Consider the following 25,481-nt stretch of genomic DNA (forward strand, 5'->3'; position numbering starts at 1 on the left):
CTGTTGGGGCTTTCTTGTGCGTTCTGTGGAGTGAGTGAGAGCGAGGACAACGGCAGTGCTGCAGAGTGGAAGAGAGAAAGAGTGGCAGAAAGTTGCGGAGCATACCAGATAGTGTGCTGTCCTGAGGGGAAAAAAACAAATCTATCTTGGAATACGCTCATCTGTGAAACTCGGCAGGTGAGTTTCACCAAATGAACATTATTTCTCCTAACTGTGCTTCCCCCCCCCGTGTATTTCTTTTATTTCTGTGAATGGGCACCTCCAAACTACATGATCAAATCACTCGTAATTCTTGTAACAATGCATTTCTACGTGTTGCACGTTTCAAATGAAGCTTTCTGTTTTTGAAGCCCTCCGTTCTATTTCCGCGTGGCTCGCACTGGCTACTGTTTGAGCTGGAGTCATCGACACTTTACGGTTTTCTCCCGTCACTGTTTTTCAGACTTATCTCTTTGAAATCAAATAGTATTTTATGGAGGGGGGAGGGGGGTATGCGTTCAGTATCGATGGTTTCGTGACGTCACTCACTCAGTGGCGAGCGCTCGCAAAGTTCAACGTGTGCGCGTCCGCGCGCGCGTGAGGCAGGTGAATAACTGAACGCTATTTCATTATGTATGTTTTTTCTCATGACGCGATTTCGACTCACTTTTTGGGTACGGTCCATGCTGCTTTGTCTTGCAGAATAGTGGATCTGTATAGCTCAACAGTTTTTTTTTCTGTGCGGCATGGGAGTACCCCCATTGAGAAATGCATTCGGGCAGAACGAGGTTTGAGAAGGGAAAGACGGGAAAAAAGTAAACGGAACAAAAATGTAAATAAAGATAGAGAATTATTGCAGTATAACTCCAGTAACGTTACAGTACATAGGAATACATCTATAACCATAAGCAATATCAGACTTCTTATGCATAAAGGTTTTGGTCTGATAGGGAAGAGGATTTAGGGCCAGTGAAGAAAAAAAACCGAGGGGTGACAGGATTCTGACTTTTTTCTCAGAATTCTGACTTTAAAGTCAGAAGGTGGGAATTCTGACTTTATTCTCAGAATTCTCACTTTAAAGTCCAGAATTCTGAGAATAAAGTCAGAATTCTGAGAAAAAAAGTCAGAATCCTGTCACCCCTCGTTTTTTTTTTCTTCACTGGCCCTAATCCTCTTCCGTAGATAGGTTATGCTTATGCTAAAAAAAAAAAAAAGTCAAATGAACCATTAAATACTGTGAAAGGCAGTTTATTTATTTATTGTTTTGAGAAATGCTGGTCTGCCTCCGGGCCAGTTTTAGTCCAAATTTACAGACTTGAGTGTTTCCAGTATTGCATATTTGCATATATTGACCTAAATACAGAAATGAAATAAAGAACCTCAGTGAGATTTGATGAGACATAATGTAACAATAGGTCATCAGGGGGGAATAAAAATCCCATTACGGTCATTACACTTTGAGTCCACAAGGTACCTTAACTGGTTTTGCATTAGTTCAGTTTTGGGGTCATATGTCACAATGCTGGACCATTCCTGAGAAACAACTTTTATCGACTCAACTTAATGAGAGTTAACTTACTTAACAATTTAACTTAGTCTTGTAAGCATTCACTATGAAAGCGTTATATAATTGTACCAAACAAGTGTGGCGTAAACACAAATCAGATTACAATATACAGACAGCACGACCCGCACTGGTTAGCACGTCCGCCTCACAGTTCAGAGGTGCAGGTTTCGATTGCAGCTGCAGCCTTCCTGTGTGGGGTCTGCATGTTCACCGTGCCTGCGTGGGTTTCCTCCAGTGCTTTGGTTTCCTCCCACATTCCATAAACATGCATGGTAGGCCGATTGACCTTCCAAATTGCCCCTAGGTCTGATTGTGAGTGTGAATGGTTGTTTGTCTATATGTGCCCTGCGATTGGCTGGTGACCAGTTCAGGGTGTCCCCCGCCTCTTGCACAACCATCTGCCCTACCACTTGCAACACTCGGAGTCGTAATGATAAGCAGTTCAGACGATGAATGAATAAATATATATACAATACACAGGATATAAAAACTAGAACCTCCCAACTGACCAGAATGAAGAAGTTTTTTTTTTTTTTCCCCGAATTGCAATATGTGAAGCTTCCATGTACTCAACAAGTTCTTTCATCGAAACCGAAATAAAGAACCGACTCCAGCTGGTTGATGATTTTGCTACTCTTCAAGCGAAAGTGAATTCACAAAAAAAAAACTTTGTAGAGGAATATATATTTTCTTTTTTCTTGTTGTTTTGGGCTCATGGAAAATATGGTCGTTTTAACCACTGAATCAAACCACAGTAAGAACAATAGTCTGGAGATTAACTTGTTTTCAAAATAGTAGGAGCCTCTAAATGAAAACCCCCCACATTTGACCTCAACAGCTAATTCCATATCGGGGCCTTGACACATCAGTAATGCCTGACACAAAATAATGAATCATCCCTCCCTTACATGGTCTTACTACAACTCCGAGCCAGCCAAACGTCTCGCGCTGCTGCCAAACTGGCCTTGATATAGTTGCTCCAGGCTTGACAAGAAAACATTTTTCCAATCCTGCTTAGCGGTGGTCACGAGAGCACACATTCCTTTCATTTAACTTCATGAGTAATTCCGCTGAAATCAGCATCAAGGCGGAATGACTTTCATCTCATCCGCCTTTTTTCGATGCGATTAAGTCTTGTCGCGTCCAACTTTTTACATCTGTCGATATAAACTCGGGCATGGTTTGGCCGTGTAATGAGATTTTGTGCTAGTTTAATCAAATCGCATCATCTTTAGTGGCGTGAAACGCAAGCCAAGCTACACTGTTGTCCTTTTGTTTACTATATTTGCAAAGACACCATCACAGTCATTTTTTCCAAGAAATCCAGTTTGTTTAAGTAGTTGAGACGTCAGTGCGTTGTGTCTGCTGTGCTGCAGCAGACAGCCCCCCCACTCCACCCCCCGGGTCTGAAAGCTACACCCGTCTGCTCTCAAAGAGGAAAAGGGGGGTGGATGGGTGCTGGGGGCGCAGTAGGGGGTGAACTTGCCTTAGATTTCACCGATACAGCTGTGGTGGCACAGTGATAATCTCTCCCCTCCTGCTTAATTCCCTCATACTGTCCTACATTAGCAGAGCAAGGGGCCAGGAGATCCTTGCGTTTATAAATAGGTCTACACTTCGCAAAGGGGATTACTCGACGGCATGTAGCCGAACCTCTTTGTTTGCTTGGAATAATTCATTTTCCTGTGGATTCGATGTCTTCCCCCCCCTCAATTGTTGGTGCACAATGATGGCCGAGCCAGTGCGACCCACGGGCTCAGTCGCAGCCCGGCGTACATGTCGCGTGGCCTGTTACGTGTTCGCATATCACCTTGCCGCTATGCTCTGCTGTTCCCAGAGAGTAAAGAACGCAGGGAGATAAAGTTTCTGGATGGCCTTCAGGCTTCACTCGACTGTAGGTGGTTTTATCGGCATCAAAGTAGGCTAAAGAGGAAGGACTTCCTGTGGATTACATTTATATTTTCATCTGCCAATTTCCCTAGCTCCAGCTTCAAAAACAAATGTTTAGGCAGCATAAAACATCTGAAAAATGAATTGTCATCTCTGTAATTATTTTCACTAAAGCAAAAGTTATAGGGCCATCAAGCTTCCATTCCACCTCTGCTGTGTTCTTCATGCATATATTATCATTGTTGTCATTACGGGCCATGTATCTCAAGCAAGAGGCTATAAACTTGAATTTGGTTTAATGATTCCTTTGTACTGAACCTTGGTGTCTTTGCTCATTTCCGAGAGCAGAGCACAAGGGTGTGGTTCTCAAGTCAGCAGGGACACCGACTGTACTTGTTGGATAATAAATATAAAGACACGGCAGCATCTCAAAAGGAAAGCATTGTTTTTTTTCTCAATATATGTCTTTACAAACTTTTTATGTTTAATGTATTTGTTGCTTCGGTTCTGAGCAGGCTTTGTCCTTATCAACTTAGCAGCGCATTCTTTATGCTGCCATTACACGTTCCCCCTGTTCTCCCAGGCAACCTTCGTCTAGCTCTATTGAGATTGTATTCTCCCTGAAAAATTCATCATCTGTCAGAACGCCTCACTGTGCAACCACACACTGATGCGTGGCGGTTTGAGCTTAAAGTGCTTGTCCGTCCGTCCGTTCGTCCGTTCCCATACATGGCTTTGGCCACCACACTTGGCCACTGAGCACAGACGTTTCTGCTTCTTTGGTTGCAACCAATAGAGACACTTGAATCCCAGGTTGTTTTTCACACTGACAGCAGTACTGGGACAATACCGCTACTCTTTCCCATTCTTGAACACAGTAAAGCTCTGTGTTCAGTCACATACTTTGTTCCTCTTCATTTCCTTTCAACCTGCAACCAAACGTTTCATTGGATGGGACTTATGGAGCTCCAAATGCAAAAGTGGGAAAAAATCTTCAGCTCAAACATTTGAAAATGGATGTTGTGCAAAATTTGGGTTAGGTAGTATTTTGTGGAATTTAGTCATTTGATGACTTCCTGATACAGAAGAAAAACTTGCAACATCACAGCTGAGTTGTCAGCTTTCCCACGAACAAATGAGAAATGGTGAATGATTGGCTCAAGGCGAGCACTTCTCGTGTAATTTATTTAATCTCATTGTATCGGCCAGTATGTTAGAAAAGAAGAAATATTTCCAAATGTGGTTTCCAACAAATATCACGGGTATATCTGGTGAGAATTTGAGGCTCCATTAGGTGGGTGAGTGTGGCAGCAGATGGGCCATGCCACAACTTCACCGCGGCTAGCTTGGCCAGAACTGAGCAGAGGGCTCAGTGGGGCTCAAGAACCTCTGTGCTTGGCAAACAGCCAGCCGTTGCAACTCAAAAAGCAGAATCTATCATCCTCATATTGCAATCGGCTTTAAGTGTTGTCATCCATGTTTACCTAAACGTAACTCCACACGGCTTCTATCTGGAGGACATATGTCAGGTTAATAAAGTGGTAGAAGTATTGCAGTATCAGATTTTTTTTTACAAGTGCATTCTAGGGCCATCCCAAACATGAATGTGCAAGTTTGTCATGAGAACAATTACAGTTGTGTAACTTCAAAGAATTGAAAGAGTTCTGTGGCTCAATACATTGTGGTGACTGACCCACAAGCGTGAGACAAGTACGGTACTTTTAAGGCAGGCGAGGGAGTTGTACAGTACATATTTTTGGGTGTAAAGGGAGTGTCTGATTTACTTGAAAGAGTTGAAAGGGAGTGGCTGACTGCCTGATGTGAAAACTCTCCATTTTGTTGTGCAGAGGCAGACACTTTGTCGCCTTCTCATTATTTACCGCATCCCCACAATTTCTTGGTTTCTTGGTCTTTCCGTTAAAATAAATTTTAAAAAAATGAATGCATCGTTAAGATAGTTGAAGGAAGTGTTTTTTTACGTTTCCTGTAAAATACGTCCTTGTTTTGTTATGTCACACAAATGTAGTATTTTATACATCGCACCAGATGCTGGAGGTGACGTCATAAAATCTTAATATTTGATTGTAGGCTGTGTGAAAGCACCTCAAATATGCAAAGCCAAATACACTCCTCACCATTTTCGTCCTTCTTTATCAACCTCGTGTAATCTGATACTGCACAACACATGGGCCCCTCCTCAGAGATGTTTCCTTTGATTCACAATAGATTGCGCTCCACGCTATTTTCCAGCCACCAAACTGCTTCTTTTGGCCACAGTCAACCGATTGGAAGTAGCACAGTAGTATTTCATTCACTGGTGTGCATGCTCTCCTTGAGCGTGTTGCTGGCAAGGTTTCCAGATCAGCAAAAGAGGGGGAGCGGGTTGGTGCTGTATCTGCCACTTTTAGACACTTTTAATTTGTGTGTTGCGCAACCGCGCATCAGAGTGTCATTTTCCATTCTTTCCCTGAGTTTTTGGCATCTTGCTTTTGCTGTCGTCTGGTTTCCATCATGTGTCTGTTCTAGTCAATTTACCAAAACACTCTCTCTCACAGTGTTTTTCTAAAATTAAGGCCAGCAACTGTGAAGCCGATCACATAATTCCCCGATAAGTGTGTCTCTAAAGTTTTGTGGCTATCAAACTTTTGCTTACGTACAGCTTTTTTCAAATAAATGTCTCCTCTTGAATCCAGCACTGGTGTTAGGTAATTTCGACCACTTCCTGTCATTCGCCACATTGAATTCATTAGCCGTGCATCACTTCACATTCTTCCATATTGATTGATTCCAAACATCTATCCCTTTAACCCCGTTTTATATTGCTGAAGCTTTTGTTAGGCATGAGTTAGGGCATGTGTGACTTTGGTACCAGCAAGGTTTGTGGTGTGTTAAGATGTAGCCTGTTGCTATGTCAAGAGGACTGGACTGTGAAAGTTTGTGCTGATGTCTTTAAGTTATTGTGGAAATGTTTAAGAGAAGTCAGAATGTAGCACAGGGGTCAGGAGTTGCGTGTTTCCGGAGCCAGACGATACTTCTAATACTTAATCTGTTTTTGTGCAGATGGTGCAAGCATTGCAGATGTGTGATAGCATAATCTGCTTTATTTGCGCGTCAGTCTATAAACATGACATTAGCAAGCCTGTTAAAAATTAAGACCAAACAAGGCATCTTACTGGTTGACATTAGTATGTTTTTTTTTTTTTTTTTGAAAATACAATTTTAAAATGAAAGTGTAACTGAAATACCACCTTGTTGAATAAAAGCATACAAACAGAGGGCATTTTTATGTCCTTAAAAACAGGGATTATTCTGCCTGCAATCAAAAACACAAATGAAAAGCTTTTGCTGTTTTTTTTTAGATCATGCATGTAATATTCATCATCAAGGTGGCTTGCTTGCCCTTTATGCAATGTTGTATTTTACTTGTTTCAAATACAAACTAAAAAAATACTTTTGGTATTCTAAAATAGCATCAAACTATTCCAGTTCCTTATTTAGCATGACATAAATGGATTTTTCAAGCAAATAACACGCAATATACCTCTGAGTATGTTGAACTCAATACTAATTTTCAAAGTCATAGCTCAAGCAAAAGACACATTTTTGTAGTATGTATGTTGAGATCCACTCTGAAGTGGAACCAGCATTCATCTCCAACCCCCTGGGCCTCCTGCCTGAGCTGATTCATTCCTGCTGTGACAGAAAGAAGCGCTTAGGCCAGCAAAGTCCAAATCTGGCTCACTGGAATGTCTTTTACAAGTACACTCAGTGTGAAAATGCACAAGTGTTTTTCCTATCTATTAGACGTTAATGGCTAATGGTCAGCGCTTGAGTGAGGCCTTCCAGTAAGATGTTGGGTGTATTCTTCCCAATCATTTCATGCGTATGCACGCCCCCCCCACACACACACACACGCTAATGCCACACCCCTATTGAGAGCTTGTCACCTCTTGGGAGTGTAGAGACACTCCCTGTCGAGCATGCCTGAGTGAAGGGGGAGCAGTTAGGTTTCTCATGATTAAGCACTTCATGACAATTTCCATTGTGACTGAAGCATCTTCATAAATGAATGAGCAAGTCGTTGGGATAAATTTAACAAGTCAGGTTTGCGGCGGGGTGGGGGTGAAAAACACGAGCAATGTATTATGTCTGTGTGGAATGTCACGGTAGCGTTTTAGCAGCGCTGCTCAACAACATAAGCCAAGCGTTTCTGTTGCAACTTGTTCACCTGTGCACTGTTGTTCAACTGAAAAGAAGCCCCTCATCTCATGCTCCACATGGAGGACGTTGCGAGACAGCGGGCGTTTTCCTTCTTAGGAAAGCACGTTGCTCTACGCAATTCTGTATTTGTGGTAATTGTGCTGATGGCGCAATGTACAGTGAGAGTTACTTATTAACTGGGAGAGACCATAGTCCACACAGAAGTACACAATAATAAACTTGAACTTTGATAGTATCATGATTTTTTTTTTAGTTGGGGCTACTTGAAAATTTGTGAGTAGCAAATCAAGCAAACTCTCTTATCCACACAGGCGAACCTTTATTTAGCCATCAGGTGGGTCAGCAAATCAAATCCCTACTGACCACGGGCCAATGCAGGTTTTTTTTGGTTACCTTGGTGATATGTGGGTGTGTCACAGCATTGCAACAGTTCGCTGAACCCACTGCCCTGGAAAACAAAGCCAACAACTACTAAACGCTGGTTGGGATTAACAGGAAACTTGTGCGGTTTATCAGCAAAATATTTCTGTGGATGCATATCTGTGTTGATAAACAGACTTTGGTCACTTACCACCCTAATGGGCAAGAGGCCACACCCAATAGGAGTGATTTACACGCATATGAGTCATTGCCTTATCATGTAGCATGTTAGTGCAAGTAAGTAATCAAGGGGCCTGGTTAGGCAGGATCTGCAGCTCCACACAACTGCTGAGACAGTGCTCCAGGCAACTGGAGTCTGCACAGAGAGAAAAAAAACAAGAGCTCAAAGTGGGTTTGTTTGTGTTGTTTGTCTAAACTATACCAATTGCAATTACTCTGACCCTAAAACGAGGTAAAATTTGATCCCTGGAAAAAACATTGGTTCTTTACATTAAGCCATGGGCTAAATGCTAACTTTGATACAATACACCTCCAAATGTTGACTCGGTTTGAATTTATCCACAGATGAAACGAGGAGGAGATGGTATTTACCTTCAATTGTGCGAATCATTTCAGTGTTTTGTATCTTCTTAAAAGTCCTCAGAAGACTTTTAAAGTGTGAACGCCCGGGCGTCCGATGAAGCATCGGCTTTATTCTTTGTACATGCGAAGGGCACAGTGGATGCTTTGTGTTATCACTCAGATGTCTGAGACTATTAAAAATGCAGATGTTTCTGTGATGAGGAGAGATTCTGTGGTGGACAATATCGCAGCTGCAGGAATGAGCAAGAAGAAAACATTCCTTCGTGCCTGCTTTTTTTTTCTTTTTCCTTTTTTTTATATCATTAAAGAAAGCAATTGACTGGAAATAAGTAGCTTGTGTATGCGGAGAACTAGAGAAATGGAGCAAGAGTAAGAAATTAGATCATGCTTTTATCGTACACTGCTACAAGAACGATTTCATCTGAAAAGGGTGTTTTGTAAAGACGGGAAGTCTTTATACCAGACATGCTCTGACAAATGCCTGTTACGTCATCGGAATGCTGATTAAACACACTATCGACATCTCGAAAAAGCCCAGGGATGTTGGATCTCTTTTTGTCCACTGAGCAATTTCTCTATATTTGTCAGTAGTTTCAGTTGCAGGCGTTTGTGAGACGAGCTTGGGTGCGACATTCACAGCACGCATTTCACATGTACACACGCTGCCCTAAAACCAGTGGGACAGGTTCCAGTTTGTGGTGTGTCAGCAATAGGCTGCTCCCACAACCTATTTTTTCTGGGCGTAGGCTTGAGGGTGAGAGGTCAGAAAGCCCAGCGAGCATTCCTAATTTACAGAAGCCTCTAATTTCAATCTACTACTTGACTCGACTCCTCACAAATTGTTGTTAGCTTTCAAATACGCTCGCTTCCACTCTCGTTTGAAAAAAAGGAAGGCTTGTTTATCTGTGTTCTTGCAACAGCAATAAGAGGAAATGTGTCATTGTAAATACAGAACAAGATGATAAATACAATATTCTTGGCTTTTTTTTCCTTTTAGGTGTTTAACTACAGGAGACAAGGATGTCTATGCAATGTAAGTCTGATTTTTAATTATTCTCTTCAATGTTTCATTCATTTCCTATCACTGATCTACAAATTCGAATGTTGGGATAACGATGCTCCTTCCAAGTCATGTTATCATTCATTTAGTTTCTTAATAGAACATAAGTATAAAGGCTGATTTCATAAAAATGGCAGTCTGTGGATGATTGGATCATTACATAAAGGATAAGTGCAAAATCCACTCAGGTGCAGCAGAATAAACAAGATCTTGAAACGATTTAAGACACAATAGAACAATTTGGTCTGACATTGGACGGTTCCCGCCTGCGTATGTTACAGTGGGTGAGCTCGATAGCGGGGTAACGAAGGTGACGGAGTGGCAGGAGACGAGGTACGGATATGACTCGGGGATCCAGTCTGGAGCCAACACTGTCCGAGATGACGACGGCGACTTAACCAAGCAGTACACCGTGACCACCACTGTCACGACAGAACCGGCAGGTATGACCCCAAAAAAGGTCCGAGCATCTTGCGCAGCCTCTCGGGCGTTCTCACGATGAGTGTCCTCATTCGGTTCCAGACTCCCAGTATGTGTTGACCAGAGGCCAGCGGGTGCGGGCCGCTATGTTTCCCGAGACGCTGGAAGACAGCACCACCATCTTGACTACAACCCAAACCGATCCGAACCAAATGACCAACGTCCAACGGCTGGCCGAGCCCTCCCAGATGCTCAAGGCAGCAATCATTCATCTGATCAACTACCAAGATGACGCTGAGCTCGCCACACGTGCTGTGCCTGAGCTCACCAAACTGCTCAATGATGAAGATCAGGTACAGAGTACTTGCCAAGTGTATTTGACGGTTTCCGCTCAAATCGGAACATTACAAGTAAAGCCAGCTAATTCTTGATTGACATTACGTTGAAAACTGATCTCCATCTCATTTCCTCTCTTGTATGGAAGAGTTGCTTAAGACTTTAGCATTCTCTCGAATCTTTATATCAACCGATGGGAATAACGGTCTTTCCGTCAGGTGGTGGTCAGCAAAGCAGCCCAGATTGTCAACCAGCTAACCCGCAAGGAGGCGTCCCGCCACGCGCTGATGCAGTCACCTCAGATGGTGGCCGCAGTGGTGCGAGCCATGCAGAACACCACTGACATGGAGACAGCCAGAGCCACAACCAGCATCCTGCACAATCTCTCCCACAAAAGAGAGGGCCTGCTCTCCATTTTCAAGTCTGGTGGCATCCCCGCGCTCGTCCGCATGCTCAGGTACACGAGCAAGTCCGAACTGGCATTTGCTGCTGTTTAAGCCTCGCAGTTCAAAGATGTTGTGATGCCCCACAGCTCCCCGGTGGAATCAGTGCTCTTCTACGCCATCACAACCCTGCACAACCTGCTCCTGCACCAGGAGGGAGCCAAAATGGCGGTCCGCTTGGCTGACGGCCTGCAGAGGATGGTCCCGCTTCTAAAGAAAAGCAACCCCAAGTTTTTGGCCATCACTACCGACTGTCTGCAGCTGCTGTCTTACGGCAATCAGGAGAGCAAGGTGTGTTTATGTGTGTGCACAAGTCCACATTGTACTTTGTCATGTGTGTCTATGCGAGGTTTGATTTGGGTGTGGCATCTGTGCACGGTTCAGGTTAAGTCAGGTTTGGGTGTGGTTCTTCGAATCAAGTGTGTAACGTGTGAAATTATTTTGCATGCTTGGACAGGTCATAGCTTTATTCAAAGTCTACACACAGTGAGAATGAAAGACCTTAGCCAAGCTTGATTCCCTAACTATGCGCCTCATGTCTCAGCACATTTCTGTCTTCTTGTACAGCTATTTATACATATAATATATCTTTGTAACAGCTCATCATCCTTGCCAACGGGGGTCCCGAGGGTCTTGTTCACATCATGAGGAACTACAACTACGAAAAGCTGCTGTGGACCACAAGCCGCGTTCTCAAAGTCCTCTCTGTGTGCCCCAGCAACAAACCTGCCATTGTAGAGGCTGGTGTGTGAGAAATGTCAATTCAGTGTACACATACACACGCACACCTGCATGCATAAGCCAGTCATGCAGGTGTGGCGACTCTTTGTTAACATGGCTAATGGCTTCTCAGCAACCGCAAGGTCTCATGACAGCATATTTTATGAGATGGCGTGCTTGTGAGCTGATGCATGCCTGTGTTCCCCCCAGGTGGGATGCAGGCTCTGGGGAAGCACCTGACTGGCGGCAGCCAGCGTGTGATGCAGAACTGCCTCTGGACACTGAGGAACCTGTCTGATGCTGCCACCAAGCAGGTGTGTTTTTTCTTTTCGGGTTAGGTTCCCCTCTTACAGGCATAGGCAAACTAAGCACCTAGTTGGAGCCCGAGAGGCCCCAACGCAGAATTAACAGTCAGTAAAGACCAACAAAAATTAAATATTTAAAACTGAGGTTGTTTATTCAGACTTTTGCTTGTATCTACATTTTTTTATGATCTAATTATTTCGCTTCATACTCATTTTTGAACTATTTTGACACCTTGGCACAGATGTTCAGTTAAATCATACATCATTTTTGGATCTGGCATTTCGTTATCTTGTTTTAAGTTATTTCATGTATCTGTCATTTTCCCTTTCATTTCCTTGAATCACGTGACAATATACGTATCTCCGTGTGATGTTTCAGGAGGGCATGGATGGCCTGCTGCAGGTTTTGGTCAACCTGCTGAGCTCTGATGACATCAACATGCTCACCTGCGCCACTGGGATCTTGTCTAATCTCACGTGCAACAATGCCTACAATAAAACTCTGGTCACCCAGAGCAACGGCATCGAGGCGCTCATCCACGCCATACTGCGCGCCGGCGAGAAAGAGGATGTGACCGAGCCTGCCATTTGCGCCCTGCGTCACCTGACGTCCCGCCACCAGCAGGCTGAGATGGCGCAGAACGCAGTGAGGAGGCACTACGGCATCCCGGCCATCGTCAAGCTCCTCAACCAGCCCTACTACTGGCCAGTTATTAAGGTAGCATGATATAGGATACTATAAAAGATTAAAACGTTTTTTTTTCTCACAGTGAGCAGTGATGTGACTTGTTTGTTTTCCTTTCCCAAAGGCTGTGGTTGGCCTGATCCGTAATTTGGCCCTGTGCCCGGAGAACCAGGCCCCACTGAGGGACGCGGGCGCCATCCCCCGGCTGGTCAACCTGTTGCTCAAAGCCCACCAGGATGCTCAGAAACATGGCTCATCCAGCAAGCAGACATACCAGGTACATACTAATTCAACACTTTTGAACAGCGCCACTTGGTGCGCATAAATATTTGGACAAATATGTGAACCTCTTGTCACGTGTGTTGTCAGGATGGAGTGAGGATGGAAGAGATAGTGGAGGGCTGTACAGGAGCGCTTCACATTCTGGCCAGAGATCCTGTCAACAGAGCAGAGATTGCCAACATGCAAACCATTCCTCTTTTTGTTCAGGTAGCAGAAGCCCAACACTTCTTTTTTCCAGTGCCTTATTTGTTATTCTAAAATCTCCTCCCCCTCGCCAGCTTCTCTACTCACCAGTAGACAATGTAAAGCGTGTGGCGGCGGGCGTTCTGTGCGAGCTGGCTCTGGACAAACAATCCGCGGAGGCCATTGATGGCGAGGGAGCGTCTGCCCCGCTGATGGAGCTGCTCCACTCAGACAACGAGGGCATCGGTAGGACGCTTAACATTTAACGTCACCTCATGTAGTGTTTATTGTTTTCCAACTACAACACTTTACCTTCTTTAGCTGTTCATTCAACTGGAATAATCTGTTAGCATCAAAGTCATATATGAAACCTGGATGAAAGTTGTTCCAGGATTGACAGTGGAAGGATATAGTAACTAAAAGTGACACATGCATTTTTGTGTTAAGTGAGTCCAGCCCATTTTGATTCCATACAAATTTGGGTTTTGTCGCCACTATTGGAACAGAACTACATTGCAACTATTTTAGAGACATGAAAAAAGCTTGAAACCAATCACTGGCAAAAAAAGTAGTCTTCCCAAAAGTCACCTAAATGTTCCTAGCAGGCTCAGACAGTGACTGTGAACCTTTGATTTCCTCACCAGCCACATACGCCGCTGCCGTCCTCTTCCGCATCTCCGAGGATAAGAGCGCCGAGCACAAGAAGAGAGTTTCCAGAGAACTCACACACTCCATGTTCAAGAACGACCCTGCCGCCTGGGAGATGGTGAGTTTCCAGCTCCCACCACCACCAGCAGCAGTGGTGTCTTGTTGAATTCTCTTACCATGCTTTATCTGACCTTCTTGCAGGCCCACAACAGTGTCACCATGGAAGCATCCTACCAAGAGGGTGAGTACATAGGACAGGAATGTGCATGCGCAGCATTTTACTCAGTATTAACCTCAAGAGCAGCCCACACATAGTACACTGTGATATCATCGTCTTCAACATACGGTCACACATGAGACGATATTCCAGTAAATACACAGTCATTAATTAAATGCATATGATGAGTCAGAAGGTCACTCTGTGTTTCCCTTCTCTGTCTCACTTGTGAGCACAAAGGGCGGACTAGTATGTGGCCCTTAACCTATTCCAGGATGTCAAATGAATCCTCAAACAGCTTTCCATACTCTCTTTTCCCTCTGCAACCGCACATCAGAAAGTTTTTTTCCCCTTCCACCATCTTAAAAACAACAGCAGCAGCTGGTGTCAATATCAAGATGGAAAATGTGCTCATGTCTTTGCAGAGATGGATGTTCCTTTTCAAAACTTTGGCGGCTACGGCGGTGACATTCCCATGGACGCAGTGGACGGAACCATGATGCATGACGATTACGGCACCAACATGGTTTACGACAGACAACAGCAGTTTGAGCCTTACTAAAGGTCGGCACACCCCCGGAAACATGAATGTCGCTGGACCGTATGCCATAAATGTAATTGGCATTATATAACAGCACACGTGTAGTGAGCCTATCAGTTTGATAATAAATCAGCTCTGCATTTAACAGCACAGGGAATTAAACAGCAACAAAATAATCTCTTTTCAAAAAAATCCCTCATAGCATTGAAAGTTTACATAATTCAAAAGTACAATACTTAAAGCTTTTGATACTGATTTTTACAGCAAGGGGGCTCAGGAACTTACACCGTTGTCATAGCAACACATTTTATTTTTCGGATTAAAGCCATCCAATCATTATTTTCTTTCACTGTATTATTTTTGCCATTTTAATTCCAAAATACACTTCACAAGAAGTGCAATACCGCAAAGTGTGACTGAGAATGTTTCTCTTAAATAACCTCCCAAAATATTTTCTACAGTTGTTTCTTTCTTTCCTTTCCACAGATCCAAGAGAGGAAAAACTTCCAGAAAATTGGGCCTCTGGGCTAGAATTGGAACAAAGCTCTTGATTCCTTTTATATGTAATATCATCGAGTACGGGACTCCTAATCTTAACAGGGCTTGCATATGTTTTATATCCTAACATTGCTGAGGATCATTTACTCACGCTTGAAAAAAAGTTCTAAGATTGTGTGTTTTGGAGCGTGTCTGTGTTTCTGCTTTCGGGTGGGTAATCTATGCCAAAGAGATTTATTTCATTTTGTGAAGGTCACATAGATTGCTTTTTTTTTTTTTCTTTCTTCTTAAAAAGAGAACTAGTTGACAACACTGCCGCAGGTGGAACTGTGTGAACCTGCTCCTCTTTCTTTATAATGCCTTTAAAAGTTGTGACAATATAGCGTCAACTTTCTCCCGCTTTAACTAAGTAACATACAGGTTGCTTTGAGTTTGCCACATATGCAGAGAACAAATGGAGAAGGAGAGAGAGAGAGGAGCAAATGTTGCGAAACGAGATGAGGCTTTTTATCAATTGTTTCTCACATTATTTTCTTTTATATTTTAGGGGGAAAGGATTGCTTAGTCAGAATAATAACACGTCAGTTTTAACCAAAAAGAAGAGCTTGTGTGTGTAACTAGTTATGATTTGATGTCAAAACTCTGATTGACGCATTGGTTCAACAGATCGACTGATTTCTTTTTTGTGGATTTAATATAGTCGGGATGCCAGCTGGAGAAACACTACTGACAGGGAAATTTGTACTTAACTAAGAGTTTTTACTGAAATTTTGTTAAATAAAATTAAAGGTTATATTAAATCTACCTGTCTAATGTTTTGGTTTTCTTTTGAGTTGGGAAGAACTGAATTGTCTGGTTCAGCTTGAGCTTTTTCATTAACAATGATGTACTAATTATCTGTCAAGCACTACGAGTTCACCTTGTTGGGTCCACGAGTGCAGGAATTTGACAACATAAAATACATGCATTTTGTTAGTTGTAAATTGTAAAAACAGTAGTTGACAAATGAGGCATCTGACACACGAAAGCTCATCACAAAGACCCTCATTGTTTATCTGGTTAATATGGAAACTAAATATCTTTTAAATTGATTGTTGCAGTGAATTAAAAAAAAAGGGAATCAAAAGTAGTACTGCTTTGTTGATTTACTTTCAACTACAGTAGTTTGCTGTCTAAATTTTAAGACTCTAAAGAACAGCTAAGCTCAGTTAAGGACTACACATGCATAGACCTCACATTCACACCTAACGATAATTTATTGTGTTCAATACATCTGACGCAGAGTACACGGGATGAATACGTAAACACTTCACGGGACGGCCTGGTCAAAGTCTTATGTAACAAACTTGGCTAATACTAAAGGACCAAAGAGTGGTTGTTAGATCATAACTGTGAGGTTTTATTGTCATCCATCATCATCACATTCCTATCAAAAATATTTCAACACGCTTATGTGACTGCACACATCATGCAGACACAATACGCTCATAGTAAATATCACAATATCCATCAAAGTGACTTTACATCATGTCCACATTATTGCATTTCACAGCCATTACTTGTTTTACAGCCTCATGTCTGTCCTGTGTGTATCATACATGTCAGGGTAAATATCTGTTCTAAGGAGAATTAAAGAAGAAGTCAACCCCATGAAGAGTTATGTCAGAATATATTTTAACATTTTAAATCGATAAGTGCCAGTACTCCACGGACTAGCCACCGAATCATCACAGCATACCTTGAAGACAAATGAATTTTTGTACTCGCATTTACACCTATGGACAATTTAGTCTTTATCTATCAGTAGTTGGAAAAAAGACACCCAAGCATGGAGAGAACATGCAAACGTCACACAGGAAGGTCAAATTCAAACCGTGAACTATGGGGAAGGCATGCTAACCGTTCTACCAGAGAACAGGCCCACCATCCCACTTCCATTTTGAATCAAACCGAAGCGATTTTGTCACTCTGAGGTGACGTGTTTGAGTCCACCAAGTACACACGCATGCATGCACGCACGCACATACTGCAGCGCTGAGGAGGAGCTCCAATTGTAGGAACATTCGACTCCACCTTTAGATGACGTTATCGAACATGTGCATGGACTGCATGATGTTCTCATCCTGGAGAGGAGAAACAGGCTATAAGCTGTTATTGTTGTAAATGAGATTTAGAATGAAAATTCACCTTTTGGCATGTCTCCAGGAATTCCTCAATGGTGACGACGCCGTCCTTGTTCTTGTCCATTTTCTACAACATGACACACAATCAGTGTTAATCTATATTCACGTGCAGCAGTTTGCAACTGACGCTTCCTGGTTACTAAACAATGGATTTGCATATACAATGGTGACCTTTGAACTATGCCATTGCGCTACCCTATGTTTGTTGCGTTTGTTATCCAACCTGGAAGAATTGTTCCACATGGTCCCTGGGAGCGCTGTCCCTCATGCAGGGATACGTATACGTGCCCATCATGTCATAAATGGATTGAATGATATCTGTCATCTCCTGACCAAAACAAGTCATTGCCACAAGCTGTTAGCAAGAAACACTAATAGAAAAGAGAGAGAGAGGGGTGGGGGGGGTACCTCTCGAGTGATGCAGCCATCTTTGTTGAGGTCGTACAGGTTGAAGGTCCAGTTGAGTTTTTCTGTGATGGAGCCTCTGAGGATGATGGACAGACTTAGGACAAAGTCCTATGTCCCAGTAAAAAAAAAAAAAAAAAAAAAGAGAGAAGTGAAGGCTGTTAAACATTAAACCCAAATGGCCTTTACTTGTGTTTCTCTTCTAAATCACATCCTGCATAGAACCTAAACAAGATGTGTTGAAAGTTTATGACACACAGCAGTCGCTATTAGTTGCGTGTTTCACCTCAAAGTTGACAGATCCACTGTTGTGAGTGTCGAAAGCCACAAACAAGAAATGTGCATACATACTTGTATCTGCAAAAGAAACACAATATGAACACTTTGTACATTGAGTTATCCCATTTTACACACCCGTTGTATTAACAGTGGACCAGGCAAGACACTCCTCCTGTTTTGTTAGCACTAGCATCAATAGTGCTGTCAATTGATTAAAATATTTAATCGTGACTCATTTTTTTGATTGAATTGGATTCAATTTATTAAAAGTCACGCAAATATATTTGGCCAATATAAAAAATGCATATGAAATGTATACAAGGATTCAGCCTAAAGTGCAACAAACCATTTTTAACGTTTGTTTTGAACTTAGCCGCAATATAATGGTCTTGATTCACCAAATTAACCCTGTTTCTGATTTCTCACAAAAGAATAAACAGACAACTCGCCATGATGCTTTCTAAAAATCTCTGCTTAACAAACCCAGACTAGTGTCACCAGTGTAGCGTGCTTGATGTTTATTTGCAGTCTCACAAGATCCGGTGTGGTGTAGTGGTTTTTCAGTACATGAAAAGAGTAGACATTTTATTAGTCCAAAATGCGCCTTAATAACGCAATTAAAAAAATGAATGGCTATAAAAGGGGTTTGGAATAATTGCGTTAATAACGCATCAAACTTACACCACTAATCAATGTTATGTTACTGTTCCAATCTGTGGACGGTTTGGCGGTGGGTGATACACTGTCAAAGTGACAGCCATGTAAAAAAGAGTTTATGTTTTATTGTGATAGTATTGCCTTTATTGCTATATTGTGGTTTTATATTATTTTGTATACCTTGACAAGATGAAGCTAAGCGTCATTATGAATTTGTATCATCCTAAACCTAAAGGCATGTTTGGTACAAATTGCTAATCACCAAAACAACATAATACCACCAACAGTAAATTATAGCGGTGGTGGCAGCAGCATCACCATCATGCCTCAAGGTTGTTTTTCCTCAGCTGGAACTAAAACCTAACACAAGGTGGAAGGAATTGTGAACAGTTCCAAATAGTAGTCTGTGTAAGCACATAACTGTCGATGTTGTCACATTTGGTGTTGAGCTGAAAAACCCACTTCTAAAAGTAGAAAGAAAATCTCACTCATGTAGAATATCCAAATTCCCACGCTGAAAATGACAACGGACTCGGACTTTTATGCATACTCTTGCGGTTTGTTTGTTTTTGTGGTGCCTGTCTGGTTCTTTTCTTTGCACATCTTCGTAATTACAGTCTTTAAATTTGGAGTTCGGTGAAGACGGCAGTTGTATTTTAAGAAGCAAGACTGTAACTGACCTCTCTGAGGAAAAAATTGAGAATAGATGCTTTTAAATGTCTCCTCATTCACTGCACCGCTGGGACACTCCTGGAATCGGAATATACAAAGAGCCTCACTCTTGCACGCATGCATAAAAGCGGTTACATGCAAGAGCAAATGTTGCCAGCGGGACTCACATTTTTGAATCCTCTGTAGAGGACTTGGAGCTCTTTCTTACTAAAGCTAGTTTGCCCCATGAGATGTTCGAGGCCTTCGGGTCGGTAACGCACTGCCAACAGTTCGGCATCGTCACTCACACTGTCTGCACAGGCAGAGAGACACAAAACACACCGTTACAGCACAGAATATGGATTATAAGATTAAGAAGATGTGGAGGGACACTTGCTTTGATTGAGGGATGGGCTGGAACCAGAATGGTAGCAAGGCAGCAGTTTGAGGAATCGCTGCTTGATGGTCCTTTTGGTGGCTTTATATGGCGGGTTACCTGGATAGGATAGAATAGAATAGAATAGAATAGAATAGAATAGAATAGAATAGAATATGCCAAAAAACGTAAGACATACATAGTATACTTAAATGTCCTTTGTTATTCTCAAGGGCAGATAGAGTATTTTGAATTTAAGTTCATTTCAGTTTAATTTAAGATAAACTTTCTGGCAACTTCAGTACAATTTATTAAAAGGTAATTAAGTTCCAAAATAATGTTAAACCCTCAAATATTTTAAATTCGGCACATTACCTTTTTAGATAAAGCAGCAGGATTTTCTAGCGAATTTGGTCATGCATTGATAAAACATGCCAGCAGAGGGCAGTATTAATCCATAGCTCAACAAGAGAGCATGGCCAATATACATACTACTACTACAAGACACACACACTTCGATTCTGTGCAGGCTTGTGTGTGGCAGATGGAGCATATCACCTGACCAGGTTGCCACATGAGCTATTCACATCTATGGACAAATCAGAGTCAAAAAGCCAAACAAAGAAATGTTTTAGATTAGTCACTCTCCACACATCCATCCATTTTCTGTAAGCAGCTATACAAGATTTTATGAGCATGCTACTTACTGATTGCTCGTGTGTATGCTGCTATTATTCATCAAGAGCTTCATGCAGTGATGATGTTTGCTGAGATGTCAATCAAACACTCAAATACGACAGCTGCAGCTGAGTGGAAAAGCAAATAAAAGAAAGGACGACAGGGCGGCAAAAATGATGCAATTGGGTTTTTTTTTTCCCTATTGAGCGCATTTAACCAGAGAAAGGGGATGACATTTTCTTGATGATGTCAGTCTTTGTCTTAGCAGCTATTTTTAGAAATGATTGATCATGCTGGAATCTGATGAGATAAAAACACAGACACACACGCACACACATACACACAGTAGGGGTGGGGGTCATAATGGGTCAGATAGTGTATTGTATTGTAACAATACAAGCACATGTAGGCATGCTCATGTCCATAAAGTGGTTAAATGTGTTTCGCCCTCAAAGATTGGACCCGTGCACGCCCTCGGGCTGACTTTGATTATTTCAATCAATTTCATTGTGTACGGCCCACTGAGGGAGATCAATACACTCTTCTCTGCTTCTGCTAACACAATTAAAATACTCTTATCCACTCAGCTGTAGGTGAGCCACCAGGACAGGACAAATGAGAATTAAAAACACAGCGGGAAAATATGGACGGGAAGTAAAAAGCGGAAGCTCCCCACTTAATGTGTCTGTGTGTGAGTCTTGTTAGCATGAATTCTCCACAAAGAAAAAGGACTAAGAAATAAAAAGCGACCTTTGTCTTGTCTCAAGTTTCAATCGACTGAACTTACACCTTAATTGTATGTTAGTTGATGTTTTTCAGACAAGACAAAGAAATATTGGATATCATGAGCTATTGGTTTTTATGCTGACACAAGACAAAGCATTGCCAAAAACCATCCTTGGAGCCGACAACATCAATCAATTCTCCCTGGGTCATGTTCCCCCATGTGGCTCCTGTACCCATTTTATTCCAGCCTTCTACGAAAGACCCTGACGTCTCAATCAATCAGTTAATCAATCAATCTCTCAGCTGTCAGACTTTACCTCTTTCAGTTTAAGGTCTTCTTTTAATGTAGTGTGAACATCCATCGGGTTTGGAAAAATTTGATTTATCTCACTAACTCTCCCAAAGTGCTCTGCAGACCAAATGGTTAGATAGAAATGATCAAACCTATTTTGAAAAAGAGTAGCTCATACAGATACCGGTTTTTTTTTCCCCATCTGAACAGTATAAATGTAAAATGTTGAAAAAAAATACTCTCAACTGAATCACAGATACCTGAAAAATACATTTTTACACTTGCCGCCACCAGTCACACATAAAGAAGGCCTTTGGATGAGAGACTTTTAGCAGTCTCCAAACAAGTGCACTTGCGCCTGACAGACATCTACTCTTGTGTTATGATGTTTCCAATCACTTTTTAAACTCCTCTTTGAGCTCGCGTTAGCTTTCTTTCCTCTGGGATGTCACGGCAGCTTAAGAAGGGTTATAGGCCCAAGCTAAATCAATCATGTCGCCTCTGTGCTTACAGTAATCCTTACTGGGACTCCACTCAAATTCTGGATGATCATTTCTCACAAACCGTGCACTCACACACACCCACACAGCTACAGGAGTATGGTTTTTATCAGACGTCACCTCGTCTCGGAAGAAAAAAAGAGTTTTGACGGCCCATTTGCTCCTTGCAGCACGTCAGCTGTCAAACAATGAATTCTGCAGAGATCAAAAAACACAAACACACACAAGGGCCCAAGCTAGTATGTACTGTGGTATTCTAAGTGCTACACTAAGTGAAACTGAGATCTGTTTAGTCTAGAGGAGAAACTGATGACTCTGCAAAAAACAGCATCTCTAATGCATCAACACTTTTTACACAGAGCTCAAATTTTAAATAGCATCCACCTGTTAGTTTTCTCATCAATTTATTTTTCTTTCTTATGAATACACCATTGTACAGTACATATTATGCAACATACACAAAAGACGGTGGGTAGAATTTTTGTGCCATCTCGTGGATGAATAGAATGCAACGACCTAAGTTTGAAGCGTATGAAGTGATCGGGTGATTGTCTCTTTTGGGTCTTTGAAACATGACAGCGAGACATGTCAGCCTCCTATACGGTCAGGCGCATACATTTAGCGATTACGAGACCTACGGTTTAAAAATTAAAAAAAAGTATGTTATTGAGAACATATTTTTTTAGCATCTTATTGAAATTAATTGTGGGGTTTTAAAATGATTGAACAGTGAAAAATCGAATTCAATTTCTATACATTGTTCTTTTAACATGTCACAGTATTGCTGTAAAGTTCCACTGATCCAAAAGTAAGACAGTTTGGAGTTTGATTCATTTTTTGGTGAAAAAGTACATATATCCCAAAGTTCTTTTTCAGGAGTTTGAAATTTGACAAGACTAGGCCGCACAACTTTAGGTTTCCAAACCTGTAAACCGATTCAATAAAATTTTTCTTACAAAATACAATTGTTGTCGAACCTTTTTAGAGGTAAAAAACAATATGAGGTTCAAAATAGTTTTGTTTGTGAGTGAGTTGTTCTAATCCCTGCGGCGCTTGCTTCCTTTCGTCTATCTCTTCATACAAAGGGCCATTTGTGTGTCTTGCGGAGTGGAGCCTGAGTGTTGATGCACCTGTTGACTGTTTGCTTAAGCCAACGTTGAATGGCCATCGCACACCCAGAAAAAAAAAAACAACAAACATGAAATTAAATGTTTATTCTAATAGTCTGTTAACCAGCCAGCTGTGCATACCTCTATTCAAAGATTTAGTATGAGAGCAGGCACTCAGTTATTTTTGGTGACAGTCTATTTTGGGATGATCTAATACTTGTTTTTGCAAGTGTATAAAAAAAAGGGTTAAAGCTAAAAACAGCTCACTGATATAATTACACTCCAAACACAGTGAGGAAGCTCATTGAAGATGACAAGAGATGCTGGAGACTTTCAGATGATTTCTCGCCTATGCCTTGCTTCTTGTTTGATGCCTCTTAATGCATGCTCACTTGTTTATCTCATTAAAAACGTCCATAGAGTACCTCCATAACACAGAATTGTGGCTGCTTATCATCCTGATCACACAATTAGTTTAGTTACTCAGCACAAATATTTATTGTAATATATTCAGCTATTATTATAGATTTACCCAACAAGCATGGGAAAAATGCAAACTTCACACAGGAATACTGAAGCTTAGATTCGAACCCGAAAGACACAACAGGCAAAGATCACAAACGATGCACTAAGTTGACGTTTTGATTACCACAGTCAAATAAAAGTGTTCATTGAATGGTATGTGCCGCCTAAGTATTGGGACGTACAAGAAAGAAATGAGTTTTTTCATTTGAAATGTTACCAAAAAAAACATTTTCAAGCTGGTTTGTGATTAAAAAAAAAAAAAAAAAGTTGATGCACTGAATCTGATCTACTTTATATGACGTTTTTGTTTATACACTAGCAGCTGCTTGTGGTGCATCACGTTTGAAATATGTAAAGTAAAATACGATTACAGCTATTTGCGTCGTGTTTAATATAATAATAAAAAACAAGAAAAAGGAAAAACACACAAAATAACATTTTTGTACACGATGCGTTGCTGAGAATAAAGTGAATGGAGTTTAAAGCTTCGATCAACAATCCCAAGTGGCAAGTGGCAAATAAAATTACGTAACCCTACCTGTGAGTGGGTCGTAAGATCGGTCCAGTTCCGTGGACTCAGACAAGCTGTGATCCTGACTTCTGGATTTCATGGTTGACCCTCGAGTTTTTCTTTACTGGACCACCGCTGCACCTGCACACGATCTGCGTGTGTGTTCATCTCCCAAACACTGTCGAGACTGCAAAGTGTGGAGGAGCGTGATTATGTCAAGGTCCCCTCTCCCCCCTGCTCCACGCTCCTCTTTCTGCAGGAACTTTCAAAACACCGTTTGCTTGTCTCGTCCAATCACGCGGTACGAATGTCACGGAGGAGGAGGCAAATAGGTGACAAGTCAAATTTGATTTATTTATTATATTTGCATCTTGTTATGGCATCCTGGTCACTTCACTCGGTGCACCAAACAAAATATCAATCAAGATTTGTTTGTCAGTACTGGACTGGATCAATGCAGACTAGTTCTACAGGCAGCAGCAGATCTTCTCAAGACAGCAGCCACCTTGTCAAATTCTCAGATGACAGTGGCCTCCTGGTCATTCTCCAGGTTTTATGGGGCGTCAGTGAAGGATCAGAAAATGCCTCAGCAGCATTGTGGATATCCACAAGTAAAAAAAAAATGCATTTGTATAAAAATTATAGGAGTCTAGACAAGGGACCTGAGTTCCATCTAGAAAATAAAAAATAGAGTCAAGACAAGACCTTGGCAAAATTCACAACAGGTTTTTGATCCATGAATGGACCAATATAGTGCGTTTCCTGGTTCAGCCGGAATTGTTGTTTAAAGAGTCCTTTTCATCTTTGCTGTTCTCATTTTGGCATTATGAGATCTAATGATTGATCAACAGTGCCTCTGGCTTCAAATGGGATGCTCTCTGAAGTGGCAACAGAATTACAGAAAACCAGAAAGCGTCACAGAAAGGCACCTAAGTGCACGTCCTTGGAAATAAAAATAAAAACACACCAATTGTGAATTGTGCTGCTCAACTTCTTGTTAGAGAATAGCAAGTTATGCATAAAGTACTGGAACACTGAACATTTGGACATTAATTCAAAAGTTGAGGTCAACCTTATTTTAGTGCAAATGTACCATGACCGTAACTGAAAATACTTGTAAGTCAAATTATCTTTCCCCATTGAGATGAATAGAAATGACATTCATCTGTATTTGTACTGTATGTTCAGAAAATGGATGGGTGGATAGTTGACTCGAATCGGGACATTTATTGACAGAGGATTTATTTTGAAGTTCAATGAGGAGTTATGATAACAGGTGACAAATACAGTATATGAGCACAAATGAGTGAACAAACTCACAGCTTGCTTGCTACATGGGTAATCATCCCAAAAATTCATAAAATTCTGTCCAGTAGTAGTAGCACATTTCAGTCTTGCGTTGTGTACACAGAGATACAGACAAGACAAAAGACACACAAAGTGAAATAAAGGAGCGGGCCAGAGGAGGATCAGCAGAAACAAAGTGGGCAATCTCTATCTGAATGAAAATTTTATGAGAAAGCCGGAATGCTTAAATGCAGTCTGCCAAATACTCAGCAGCGTTAATGGATTGTTGCGGTTAAAAATGTCTGACCTGGTCTGCACTTAAACACATCCTTCCATTTGTTAAC

General features: G+C 41.6%; 2 protein-coding genes across 2 annotated transcripts; one reads left to right on the forward strand and one right to left on the reverse strand.

The window, feature by feature from the left end:
- jupa (junction plakoglobin a) lies at positions 1 to 15,762 on the forward strand. The gene is made up of 16 exons (XM_037280574.1): positions 1 to 177; positions 9,618 to 9,653; positions 9,962 to 10,123; positions 10,203 to 10,453; positions 10,655 to 10,893; positions 10,969 to 11,170; positions 11,479 to 11,623; positions 11,810 to 11,913; positions 12,284 to 12,622; positions 12,714 to 12,866; positions 12,959 to 13,078; positions 13,150 to 13,300; positions 13,699 to 13,820; positions 13,904 to 13,943; positions 14,345 to 14,483; positions 14,947 to 15,762. The coding sequence occupies exons 2-15, from the start codon at positions 9,641 to 9,643 to the stop codon at positions 14,479 to 14,481; spliced, it is 2,178 nt and encodes a 725-aa protein (XP_037136469.1). The 5' UTR covers positions 1 to 177; positions 9,618 to 9,640; the 3' UTR covers positions 14,482 to 14,483; positions 14,947 to 15,762.
- A 568-nt stretch (positions 15,763 to 16,330) lies between these two features.
- LOC119118581 (Kv channel-interacting protein 2-like) lies at positions 16,331 to 24,112 on the reverse strand. Its single transcript, XM_037245593.1, has 9 exons — positions 23,878 to 24,112; positions 19,531 to 19,629; positions 19,322 to 19,446; positions 19,163 to 19,232; positions 17,833 to 17,903; positions 17,550 to 17,657; positions 17,365 to 17,469; positions 17,146 to 17,208; positions 16,331 to 17,081 (listed from the first exon to the last, which is right to left on the reverse strand). The coding sequence occupies exons 1-9, from the start codon at positions 23,948 to 23,950 to the stop codon at positions 17,034 to 17,036; spliced, it is 762 nt and encodes a 253-aa protein (XP_037101488.1). The 5' UTR covers positions 23,951 to 24,112; the 3' UTR covers positions 16,331 to 17,033.
- Between the last annotated feature and the right edge of the window lie 1,369 nt (positions 24,113 to 25,481).

Source organism: Syngnathus acus, chromosome 1, assembly GCF_901709675.1.
Source record: "Syngnathus acus chromosome 1, fSynAcu1.2, whole genome shotgun sequence".
In the NCBI taxonomy this organism is placed as follows: domain Eukaryota; kingdom Metazoa; phylum Chordata; class Actinopteri; order Syngnathiformes; family Syngnathidae; genus Syngnathus; species Syngnathus acus.